This window comes from Otolemur garnettii, unplaced genomic scaffold (assembly GCF_000181295.1).
Source record: "Otolemur garnettii isolate 467f Iridium unplaced genomic scaffold, OtoGar3 scaffold00020, whole genome shotgun sequence".
Lineage (NCBI taxonomy): Eukaryota > Metazoa > Chordata > Mammalia > Primates > Galagidae > Otolemur > Otolemur garnettii.
The window spans coordinates 7,617,407-7,631,073 of NW_003852415.1; the positions used below are offsets into that span (position 1 = coordinate 7,617,407).

The 13,667-nt window shown below is 37.0% G+C and overlaps 1 protein-coding gene across 1 annotated transcript in view; it reads right to left on the reverse strand.

The window, feature by feature from the left end:
• Positions 1-6,535: 6,535 nt before the first annotated feature.
• GTF2A1 (general transcription factor IIA subunit 1) overlaps positions 6,536-13,667 on the reverse strand; it is a 38,044-nt gene continuing 30,912 nt past the window's right edge. The window contains exon 8 of the mRNA XM_012803437.2: positions 6,536-10,772. Within this exon, the coding sequence (XP_012658891.1) occupies positions 10,665-10,772 (108 nt within the window). The 3' untranslated portion in view covers positions 6,536-10,664. The remainder of the gene's footprint in view (positions 10,773-13,667) is intronic.

Consider the following 13,667-nt stretch of genomic DNA (forward strand, 5'->3'; position numbering starts at 1 on the left):
GCCCGGGCCTGCCAGACAACAATGACAGCTGCAACCAAAAAATAGCCAGGCGTTGTGGCGGGAACCGATGGTCCCAGCTACTTGGGAGGCTGAGGCAGGAGACTCACTTGAGCTCAGGAGTTGGAGGTTGCTGTGAGCTATGATGCCACCACACTCTACCCAGGGGGACAGCTTGAGGCTCTCTGTCAAAAAAAAAAATCTGATAGCAGATAAAGAACACAGAATTGTGCAATCATCTTTTTTACAGCCCTTTAGGCAATCGCACTCTCATCATGCTAAATTTAGAATGAAAACGCACAAAACCCAAATACCAAATAGAATAAATTTTTTTTGTTTTGTTTTTTTTGCAGTTTTGGTCAGGGCCGGGCTTGAACCCGCCACCTCCGATATATGGTGTATAGGGCCGGCGCCCTACTCCTTGAGCCACAGGCACAACTCAATAGAAGAAATTTTTAAAACAGTGTTCAATCCCTTAAATGATTGCACAATGGTCATTTCACTAAAACGTAAAATTTGTCCTCATTGCTATTTCCCCTAATTTACATAGGAAAATCAATGGTATTGCCCAATGTACCTATAAGGAACCTCCAAAACATTTTCCACTTAAAAAGAATAATTTGGACATTTTTTACACCTGTATTAATACCATATGACTAATAAAATCGTGAATTACCTTGAATAAATCAAGTATCAATATATGTCCCATATATGCAATACAAGTCAAATGCATACAAGAAAAGAACATAGTCTTCATCATCCAGAGAACTCTAGTGCTCCAAGATAGAAAAAGAAAAAGAAAGAAACAGAGCATGAATTTTCAAGCGGAATCAGCTTAGGCTGGGCAGGGGAGTAATAATAGTGACATCAACCAGAAATATTTTTGACATCACTATTTTATTATCTTTGAATTTTTGTTTCATCTTTTTTACATAAGAAAGATTAATTGGGCCATCACTAAAGACAGACAACTGAAATAAAATCTAAAAAAATGCCCTTTTTCATATAAAGGGTCCTGTATATGTGTGTGGGAGATATATATACATCGTAAGATCAAGCTTTCATCCACTGTTCCTGGCTAACTCCCACAGCCTTGTAATAATGTTGGGGCACTTTCAGGCCTCAGAAACAGAGTCTGTCTCGCTGACCACTGTCCTCCTTTCACTTGTTCCTTTTTCTACCTAAGTCAGGAATCTTCCCCTACCTTTCTGTCTTGGAGTTGGCCATAAAGAAATTCTCTGACCTATGCAGCCTTAAAGAAAGATGGAGACTTTACCTCTTTCAAGTTTACATGGATGGAGCTGGAACATATTCTTCTTAGCAAAGTATCTCAAGAATGGAAGAAAAAGTATCCAATGTACTCAGTCCTACTATGAAACTAATTTATAGCTTTCTTATGAAAGCTATAACCCAATTATAGCCCAAGAATATGGGTACGGGAGAGAAGGGAGGGAGGATGGGTGGAGGGGGGGGTAATTGGTGGGACCACACCTATGGTGCATCTTACAAGGGTACATGTGACATTTACTAAATGTAGAATATAAATGTCTTATATAAACCAAGAAAATGCCATGAAGCTATGCTAACCAGTTTGATGAAAGTATTTCAAATTGTATATAAAACCAGCACATTGTACCCCATGACTGCATTAATGTACACAGCGATGATTTAATGATTTAAAAAAATAGTAAAAAAATTTTTAAAAAAAGAAAATTCTCTGACCTACCTTTCCTGATCATAGGGATCAATTCCAGACGGGGTCCTGCTCCATACCCTGGAGGAAAGAATGCTGCAGAGGCAAGAGGAATGTGAACTGACAGGGCTTGCTGGGTTTCCCCACTCAGGCCGTCAGTATTGGATCACACCTTTTTTTGTCCAATTACATTTTTATGAGGTTTTCAGTCATGCCTATCCATGAAACCTCCATAAAAGGCCCAAGAGGAACTTCTGGATAGCCGAACATGTTCCTGAGGTTCCTGGAGGGTGGCACACCAAGGAGGGCATGGAAGCTCCACACCTCTTCCCTTGTCCTATGCATCTCTCATCTGTGTCCTTTATTATATCCTTTATAAAAATAAACCAGTAAAATGTGTTTCCCCGAGTTCTGTGAGCTGCTCTAGCAAATTAAGTGAACTCAAAGATGGGTTGTGGAAACCCTAACTTGAAGCCAGTGGGTCAGAAGTTCCAGAGGCCTGGACTTTTGACTGGTAGAGGGGTGGAAGCGGGGTAGTCCTGTGGGATTGAGCCTTCGCCAGTGGGATCTGATATCCATCTCCAGGTAGCATCAGGATTGAAGAGCTGTTTGCTTGCTTGGTGGTGGGGAGAATATCCCATCCCAATTTGGTAACAGAAGTCTTCTGCATTAACTATTGTTGAGTGAGAGAACAGAGAAGTATTTTGAATATGTTTTTTTCTATAGAGGTCCACATTGTCTACAACTCATGGCATAGTTGACTTTTTGTTATACATTACATAGGTTTTAATTTAAAATTTCATTTTTTTCTTAGTCAATATTTAGGTTATCCATGCTTACAAATTGCTTTGATCTCTATTTCTTCTTTCATCCTTCTTCTAATTTCCATAATCTTCCTCCTAAAATTCATTATTTAGCGATTCTTTCAGCCTAGGCCTTTTTTTTTTTTTTTGAGACAGAGCCTCAAGCTCTCCCCCTGGGTAGAGTGCTGTGGCATCACAGCTCACAGCAACCTCCAACTCCTGGGCTCAAACGAGTCTCCTGCCTCAGCCTCCCAAGTAGCTGGGACCAAAGGCACCTGCCACAATGCCTATTTTTTGGTTGCTGCCTCATTGTTGTTTGGCGGCCGGGCTGGATCTGAACCTGCCACCTTAGGTGTATGTGGCTGGTGCCTTAGCCACTTGAGCCACAGGTGCCGAGCCTCAGCCTGGGCCTTGGTTTTTAATCTTCATTTTTATCTTAATAAAAATATCTTTATTTCATCCTCACTGAAATATGTTTAGTTGGACATAGGGAATAGGTTCCTAGGTTCCATTATTTCCCCTTAGCACTCTTAGTAACCAGGCCATCATTCTTATTTTTGGTAAGCAAAATATTCTTACATTAAACAGACAAGAGGGTCTAAATGCCTTGTCCAAAGTCAACCAAGGAAAAGCTGGAGACTAAATTCAAATTCAGGTCCATCCAGTTCTGAAGACCATGCTTTTTCCACCATGTCACTATTTCTGTATTTATTAAAATGTTTGTTTCCAAATTAAAGAGTAGGATCTGATCTGACATCCAGTTTCTAGCATATTAAACATACAGAGGCTTTCATTTTTTAACACCCCATTTTTCCTTATAAAACATTTTCAGTAATAATAATGAAATGAGTGCACTTCATAAAGTAAGATTTTGCATTTATCGAACAAAATAATTGTTTGATGGTTTACATGGTTTCATGGTTTCACTTAAGCACCAATGAAAATTCCCAGTAATAACATAGAAGGATGTAATTGAAGAATTAAAGTTTGTTTCATTCCTTGCAATTGTTGTGCTCCAACTGTTCCTTTCGAATCTACTGCTTAACCACAGAAATACGTTCTATCATAGGAGCTGGAGCCATGAGCTGAGCTCTGAATGGGAACAATTCTGAACCCACAAGAATTTACCATAGAAACAAATGAAAGTGGCTGTGCCCCCATGTTGGGTTCTGACTATATAATGTATTAGGAGTTGTTGTCTCAATTAACCTCCACATTGAATACAATGTCTACTGAAAGATACGCTTTTTATTGTAGTTAAGTAAATGCAACGTAACACCATCTTTGCCAATTTTAAAGGTACAGTTCAGTAGTGGTAAGTATATCCAGCTGGGTATGCAACTGATCTCTACATTTTCATCCTGCAAAACTGAAATTCCACATTCATTAAACAATTCCCCATTTCCTCTTTTCCCAGCCATACTGTACTTTGTAGATATTTCACTGAAGTCGAATCATATGGTATTTGTCTATGATTATTTATGTGAAACGCAAAAAAAGTTAATATGACACTAATATGTGTATTTTATTAAAACCCAACATTAATGTACTTGGTAACACTAAACTGTACACTTAAAAATGAATAAGACGGCCTTGGTGCCCATAGCAGTGGTTGTGGCATCAGCCACATACTCTGAGGCTGGCAGGTTTGAACCCATCCCAGGCCAGCTAAACAACGACAACTGCAACAAAAAACAGCCAGGATTGTGATGGATGCCTGTAGGCCCAGCTACTTGGGGAGGCTGAGGCAAGAGAATAGCTTAAGCCCAAGAGTTGGAGGTTGCTGTGAGCTGTGACACCACAGCACTCTACCAAGGGCGACATAGTGAGACCCTGTCTCAAAAAAAAAAAAAAAATTCAGATGGTAAACTGTGCACAGCGCCTGTGGCTCAGTGTGTAGGGCCCCGGCACCATATACTGAGGGTGGCAGGTTCAAACCCAGGCCCAGCCAAACTGCAACAAGAAAATAGCCAGCTATTGTGGTGCAGGCCTGTAGTCCCAGCTACTCAGGAGGCTGAGGCAAGAGAATCGCCTACTGTATTTCCCTGAAAACAAGACACTGTCTTATATTTATGTTTTCTCAAGACAAACATGGGCTTATTTTCAGGGGATGTCTTCTTCTCCACGCCAAAATGCATGGTGTGACTATGCAGCATATCTGGAATAGTAGGGCTTATATTTAACAAATGCATAGAAATCCTGCTAGGGCTTATTTTTTGCATAGGTCTTATTTTCGAGGAAACATGGTAAGCCCAGGAGTTGGAGGTTGCTGTGAGCTGTCTCACACCACAGCACTCTCCCCTGAGGGAGATAAAGTGAGACTGTCTCTACAAAAAAAAAAAAAGATGGTACATTTTACCCCAGGTAAAAAGACTTGAAAACTCTCAATTGCCCTAACTGTGGCAATTAGACCAATTAAAACAAAACAATTATTTCATTTGTGGGGAGGAGTGTTTTATCATCAGTATAGTTTAGGATGCTGCTACATGATAATAATAAAAAGCCCATCAAATTTAATCAGCTTTATTATGAGTTTATATTCTGTACCAATAGTTGAAATTCTTACTATCTACACCTAGACAGAACTGCTCCCCTCCCTAGGCACACCATTGCTACAAATTATGCCAAAGAGAGAAGTATTTGACAGCATTACCTACCAGGAAACAGTCCAGGCAATGTGGGCTACCACACTCACATATTTAAATTAAAATATAAAAAAGTGGGGTTTTCCAATAATGTAGTCTGTCTGATTGCTATAATACAAAAAAATGTGCAGTTTATAAACAATAAACATTTATTTCTCACCGTTCTGGAGGCTGGGAAGTCCAAGACCAAGGCACCAGCAGATCTGGTGTTGTCCAGAGCCACTTGCATGGTCTAAGAGGCTACCTAGCTCTTCAAGGTCTTTTGTTAAGGCCATTAAACCCATTCAGGAGGCCAGAAAGACCTCATGACCTAATCACCACCCACAGGCTCCACTTTCTAAACCATCACTTTGGGTTAGAATTTCAGCATATGAACTTTGGATGGAAACAAACATCCAGACCATGGTAGTAATCACAACAGGACATTTGCCTCTGGGTTTCTATATCCTCTGGGGTTTCTATATCCTCTGTTCCAGAAACAAAAATGTCCTTTTTGTTGTTTTTTTCCCCAACTCCACTATTTTAAATTAAGCAAATAATTATAGAATTTAGCTAATAATTCTAACATCCGAGTGCTTACCACTACCAAGCACCACCCAAAGAGCTTTACACATATTACCTCATTGAAACCTCAAAGGATTATCCTTGTCATTTTACAGATGAAGAAAGTAAAGCCAAAAAGCTTACGATCAAAGTAGAAACTTGAATTAAACTGCAAAGATACAAGATTAGCTGGCAATAAATAAGATATCTTTATTATGATCATTTTAATAGTCAAAATTTCCAAGTTTCCTAGATAAAGTAGTCTGTAACAGGATAAAAAAATTATAAAAAGGCAAGCTTTTTCTTAATGATTCAGTTGGATTAGCTATAAAATTAAAATACCTGCTAATTATTTAATACTTTCTAAAATAACACAAAATATATTCAATATGTAATACAAACCTCAATAATTCAATTTTTCTAATATGCCATTATTTACAAACTCTGAACTAAGAGAAAAAGATTAAGCTAAACAGAGAAATAAGAAAACAGTAATGTTCTCAAATAATTTTATCCTAAATAATGTACCCTTTGAGTAGAAATATTGATTTTTTACAATCAATTTTAGTTACACTTTGTTGATGTAAATGTAGCCCAATCAAAATTCCTATGTGCCTGGAAAACACAACTAAAAGCTATTATTAAGAATTTGTAACACAGTTTAATAATTGACACTGACACCCCAAACTACTTATCTTAAAGGCACAGAATTTAATGATACCTTTTTGTTGCTATTGCTGTTATTAAATGGTATGTATTAACAATGTAAAGCATTTTCCTTTCTAAATTGTTAAGCTTTTATTCAATTATCCATAACGATGTCATATGCTAGTAAGCAAAGCAAGCAACATTACTTTTTTTAAATAACATCTTTAATTAAAGTTTTTGCAAAGGTAAAATATTAAACTTAAAATAGGTCTTAGTACAACAAAATACTAAGTTCTCTAATTGTATTCCAAGATGTTCTTTAAAACATAATATCCCGTATATCACAGAAGAGCAACCTTGATCTGCAATTGTACAGAATGAATTTTACAAACATAATAAATATATTTACGCCCTTACACATAACAGTATGTACAACAGCAGTTGACAATAGTAGCTCAGAACAGCAAAAAGGATTAGCCCCTCCCCCAAACTGTAGCCCTGATGCATACTGGACTGATTTAAGGAACGTTGACTGGAAGAGTAGTTACTAACTCAATGTAGTTCTTCCCAAAAAGAAAAGAGAAAAAATTCTTTTGTTGCTGAAACAAAAATATTAAGTTGGGTGTCTTTTTCCTTAAACCATAGAAAATGATAGAAAGAGTAAGGCAGGCTTAAAAAGGGAAGAATATAAACCTCAGAATAATTTCCATAGCATAATATAAGATTAAAATGCAAAACTACTTAACATAAACCCATGAGGAAACATAGGAAACAACTTTTTAACCAACAAATTCAAGATCTGATATAGCTGTTTTAGAAAGGTAGGTGGAGAAAAGACCTGAAATAAAATGTACAAAGATGGAGCAATAAAATATTACATTGCACAAAAGCTCAAAAAGTTCAAGATGAAATAATCTGAAAATCCAGCTGAGTAATTCTCTCAGGTGGAAGAAAATGCTAAGTTATGAAGAGAACCCCCAAGATGAAATTATGTCTGTTTTCCTATACAAGGCATATTTACCCTCTGATAATAATGGTGACATTATTGCTATGAGATAATAAAATAAACAATTATTCTTAGGGGGAGATAATTCTTTTCATTCCTCCATAAAAGCTAAGAAAAAAAACAATACCCTAATCTTTCTTTGACTTTCACTATAGCAAAAGAAAATCTTTATAGAAAAGCTATTATATTTTTATGTTGTTTCCTAAAACCAGAATCTATTATGCTCATCAAGAACATTTTAATCACTATACATACTGCTCAAACCTTGATGTAATCATATTAGAATAACATGAGAGTGGCTCTGATTTTGTAAGAGGCAACAATGTAAATGTGATATTATGATGGCATTTAATTAACAGAAAGAAATGTGAACATTTAAAAAATATAAAAGCCCAATATAAAGATAACCCTCTTATAACATTCATTTTACTCTAGAAACAAATTGCACATAAAGAGTTGTTTTAGCCGTATGTGGCACTTCAAGAAATTAAATGTGCTCTCAGGCATTCAAGTGGTCTGATTATCCAAACGACCACCACGCAAGAGTTCGCGCAAGAGTTCATATACTGAAAGGCACACATTTCCTCACTTTATCTTGTAATTTTGTATGAATTTTCCTTAGCACTATTATTTTTTTTAAGTAAAAGGTGCCATCATCAACTGTGCAAATCTAAACAAATCCTCTCCAGAGACCATTACTTATTCTCATAATAACAGTCTAAACTATTTTTCCCCTTTGGATAAACATGTTACTTTCATTTTAAAATTCTGAAAGCGGGAATCCCTTGCCTTTTTAAAGGAATAACATTATAATGAACCTAATATGAAATGACTTGTTAAATACAATGTTAAAAGCATGATTAAAAATTCAAGTACAATAAAAGATAAGCAGGTGACATTCTTACAGCAAAAGCTACTATAATAAAACTAAAACATGCTATTGATTAAAAAGAAACACAATGCAATAGTATCTAAGAGCACAATTTGGTATGCAGTGTCATTTGGACCAGCTTTCAAAATTTTTGCAGGTAAAAGAAAAGCATTTGCCAAGTATAACATAATTAATATGCAATACACAGGTGCAAATACAAATGGTTATTTCTTGCTTCAAAAATAATAAAATAACCACTCTGAAAGCAGTGGTTGTTCATGTTTGAAAAATAAAATTATAAAAACAGGCCAGTATACAATGTTATTATGAATATTTGTCTACATAGAGGGCCCAAGACATGAGCTGAGTATCATACACTAATCCAAGTTTCAGTAGCATAAAAACTACTGGAAAGCTGAAGGGTTTCACTTAAACAACACTGCAGCACTGCTAAATTTTTATAGGTAGTTCAGGTCATTGACTTCTTCACTGAGTAAATATAAACCTACTAGCAACTATACTGAAGGACAACTGAACGGACTTCTGTGATTTAACTCCCTCTCTTTTCCTCTTCTCCCAAGCTCATTAATATTAACAACTAAAAAACCTCTGTGTGTTTTTATAGTAGTGAGGTAAACAAATAAACATCCCCTCACAAAACTAAATTAATAAAGCCCAAAAAAAGCCTGTATTACCAGTTATGGCATCTAAATAAAATCTGACTACTAGCATGTCAGACACCAACATTTACATACACCAAAGTTCAGAAAATAAGAGACAAAGTTGGTTAAGTAGGCCAAAAAATTGATTAACCTTTTTGAAAAATTTAAAGATTTGAGTTAAGAAAGAAAGACAGACATTATATAAACAGCTCACAGTTTTCTTCTTTGTTAATGTACTTTAAAGTGTTTACATATTACTTCTGGAAACACACAAAGGCAAATAAAAGGAAGACAAAAACTAAAGACTAAAAACAAATCAATATACAAGTTACTTAAACACACGTAAATTTTGTCAAGATAAAAACAGGGAAAGTCAAATTAGTTACAAGAACACAAAGGTGGAGACAAGTGTTCCTGCAGTTCTCCCAGGCGGCTAATTCACACTGAACATGGAAGTGCCATATTGTTCTTTAGAGCCCCTTACAGCCCTGCACTCTTAAAATACATAATACATTTCTATTATTTTTAATATACAAGTCAAATTTCTATATTTTCTTCCCAATGTGCAAACAGGAGCCCATATCTGTATTATCAATGGCCTGGAAGGGCCACCAAATAAAAGAGAGGTAACTGTGTACTTAGTGGCCCACACCCCTCTGTCTCCAAAATTTTTCCCTCAAATTACAAAGTTGCTTTTAAAAAATTTGTTCAATTAGAATAGCTTTTTAAAAAATTCTTTACTAGTAAACACAAGAAACTTTTATAATTACTAAACTGTTTAATAAAAATCCAAGTCCCAACCTGTCCTATGCTTCAATCAATGCACCAGAATATTATCTGAATGTTTAATGACTAAACACGTATAGAAGCACACACTTCAGCCCAACAGGAAAACCTGCATTTACTCATATACTTGTGGGCATACAATTTTAGCTAGATGGTACCTTTGTGAAATAAAACTGTTAGTCCTGAGTAGCCAATTTGGGGTTTCTTTTCAAGGTGTGGGACTAAAAGAAACAAACACAGTTTTTCTGTAAGGAAATTAAAGTTGTCATTTTAATTCCATTCACTCAGACAAGACCTAAGTCATTATATTACATTTAATAAGTATGAAAACCTAATTAAAATAAATATCCATTCCTGGGTCAAACTTTGTCTCCAAACTATGATCACTGGTTACTTCCTTTAAATTTTAAATAGATGTCTCATAAAGCATGAAAGGAAGAGGTATATATATTACTGAGGGAGAATAGCAAGTAAAAATATTTAAGACCTATTATGAGAGTTGTAAATTGTTTCCTTATACAAGTGAACTAAAATTCAACACCATAATTCTTACCCTTTTGTAAAAAGCTTATACGCAATTTTTACCAAATATTACCACATACAATAAGCAGTTTCAGTTCAATCTATCAAAAGGGAAGTTTCTTCAGTTCATTCAAACAAGTATCTTCTGGTTGAACCCAAGTTGGAAGAAGGAAATATAGACAAAGCTTTACATGCTAATTACCGGTGGCAGGTACCTGTATTTAAAATCAACAATTATGGTTTTCCTACACAAAACCCCAAACCCCCACCCCAACAACCCGAGGTGCTACAGTTCCATGGCTTGCCAGTTAGAAGTAGTGTCTATGTTGTCATGGTCTATCTTTGTTCCAGTAGCTTTGCTTCTACTGCACTTTTCTGACATGCAGAAATGAAGTTTTGGTTGATATATGTCCCAAGTTTCAAACTGTCCACTTTACATTTTTTTCAAGTTTCTTTTGTTTTACTTATAAAAGAAAAGAAGCAATATTTCACCATTCTGCATCTCCAATGGCTTTGGAAAATATATAATCTCTCCCATTAAGATTCATAATGCCATCCTTAAGATGAAATTTCCATTTGTTTTTACTTCTGTGTATCTAAATAAACAAAAATAAAGAAAATTAAGATACAACCAGAAAATAGAAAACAAACAAAAAACCTCCACAAGTCTGTCTTGCCAAATATTTGCCACTTCGTTTGTTAATAAAATTTAATTTGACCAAAATCAAAATTAATTACTAGGTAGGTTCTAAGAAATATATATTCATCTATAATTAGTATTATTTGACAGCATTTATTACTTGTGTTCATTAACATAGTTAAAAAATATTTTCTTTATAAAATACCTTATCTCTACCAGGTTTACATATGTATTTTCAAGGTCCACCTCAAAAACACTGCATCGGGGCGGTGCCTGTGGCTCAAAGGAGTAGGGTGCTGGCCCCATATGCCAGAGGTGGCGGGTTCAAACCCAGCCCTGGCCAACAACAACAACAACAAAAAAAACACTGCATCCTCCACAAGCTTTCCCTAATTTCACCAGCAGCGCTAAAACTATTCTGCTAAATTCCCAATGGCATTTCTTACATCATTTCTTAAGTAATATAATTACAGATTCATGTCTTCTACTAACATAAAATTTCTTATAGTGACCTAACATAGAACCTCATGCAGTAACACTATTTAAAATACAGATCTAAAGAAATGCTGATCATCCAAGCTATTTACAACAGATTTCAAAAACTATGCACATCCACAAGCAAACCCAAAGGAGAACAGCAGGCCTTGGGTACCTTGATCCCTGCCTTCACTTACAGAATTTAATTGTGTGCAATTCCACAGATTTGGAGGGGCAGACAAGTTATAAAAGTTAATCAACTGAAGTGACCTTTGCTCCTTTTCCCTGTACATAACACCTATTTTATTTTTTTTGAGACCAAGTCTCATTGTGTCACCCTTGGTAGAGTGCCGTTGCAACATAGCTCACAGCAACCTCAAACTCATGGGCTTAAGCGATTCTCTTGCCTGAGCCTCCCAAGTAGCTGAGACCACAGGTGCCCACAACAACACCTGGCTATTTTTTATTACAGCTGTCATTGTTATTTAGCTGGCCTGTTATTTACACCCGCCAGTCTCGGTGTATGTGGCAGGCACCATAACCACTGTGCTACAGGCGCTGAGCCCAAACATCTATTATTTGCTCAGTTCAAGTTCCACATCTTTGCAAAGAAGGTCCCATGCTTCTTCCTACTCCACGATCTTTTTCTTTTTCACCACACATTCAAGAATTAGCAAATTTTGTTGACTTTTCCTTCAAAACAAATTCAAGATCCAACTGCTTCTCACTAACTTTAATGATATACTACAATCTAAGTCACTATATCACAATTGGATGACCACAACATACCCCTAAATATGTCTCCTGGTTTCAACCCCTGCTTCCTCCCTTACAACCCTTACTCTCCACAAAGGCAAAATAATCCCTTCAAAATTTAAATTAGATCGTGTCATTTGTCTATTTGAAATTTTCCAATAACTCTCAGATTCACTCAGAATAAGAACCCATACCCTTACAAATATCCCCACTGTCTGTGCCCTCCCCCAAGACTTAATCTAATACTGTACTCTCCCCTTCTTTATCACTCCAATCCAGACACACTGGCCTCCTTGGTGTTCCTTAGACACACAGGTGGGCTCTGCCACCAAATAATAGCAGGACTAACTCTAAGTCTTTGTTCAAATGTTATCCTCTCCAAAGACCTTCTACAACTACCCTATTTAAAACTGAAGGCTGGGCATGATGACTCATGTCTGTAATCCTAGCACTCTGGTAAGCCAAGGCAGGAGGACTGCTTGAGGTCAGGTGTTTGAGACCAGCCCAAGCAAGACAGAGACCCCCATCTCTACCAAAAATAAAAAAGTTAGCTGGGCATAGTGGTACATGCCGGTAGGCCCAGGTACTCGGAGGCTGAGGCAGGAGGATCACTTGAGCCCAGGAGGTTGAGGTTGCTACGAGCTGGGCTGAGGCCATGGCACGCTAGCCTAGGTAACAGAGAGAGACTCTGTCTAAATAATAAATAAAGTGACTGCAACCTGAAAGACACTGGGATTACATGAGTAACCAGGAAACAGAAATTCCACAGAGAAGTAAAGAAGCTGACTGCATTCTATTGTAAGGCAACTTGCAAAACACTCAATTTCCTAATGAAAATGTATTAATTGAGACAGAGCCTCAAGCTGTCGCCCTGGGTAGAGTGCAGTGGCATCACAGCTCACAGTAACCTCCAACTCCTGGGCTTAAGTGGTTCTCTTGCCTCAGCCTCCAAAGTAGCTGAGACTACAGGCGCCCACCACAATGCCCAGCCATTTTTTGGTTGTAGTTGTTATTGCTGTTTGGCAGGCCCAGGCTGGATTCGAACCACCAGCTCTGGTGTATGTGCTGGGTGCCTTAGCCACTTAATTTACAGGAGCAGAGCCGTAAAGTAAAATTACTTAAAAACAAGTCTGAAGCCTCTGTCTGAGACTAATTTCACCTAACATTATTCTACCAGTTTTTAACCACCCACACTCAAGAACTCTGTCACAGAATTAGCATTTAAAACTAAGATTCCGATTTGACTGACAATACAAATTATATAATCTCTTCTAAAACTGACTCATTGTTGAAATTCTAAAAGTTTAGGCTTCAAAACTACATTCCTGAAATTCAAGTTGGATCAAACCATATCCACTCCCATTTTATGGTCACAGAACACTACTATCCTTACCACTGGCTAAAACATCAAGTCCTCACCCCCTCCAACCTTTAAAGCAACTCATCTGATGTTTAAAATTAGACCTCTGCAAATTTTAAAATTATTTACAATTCAGCTCGGCGCCTATGGCTCAAGCGGCTAAGGTGCCAGCCACATACACCTTAGGTGGCGGGTTCGAATCCCCAGCCCGGGCCCGCCAAACAACAATGATGGCTGCAACCAAAAAATGGCCAGGCA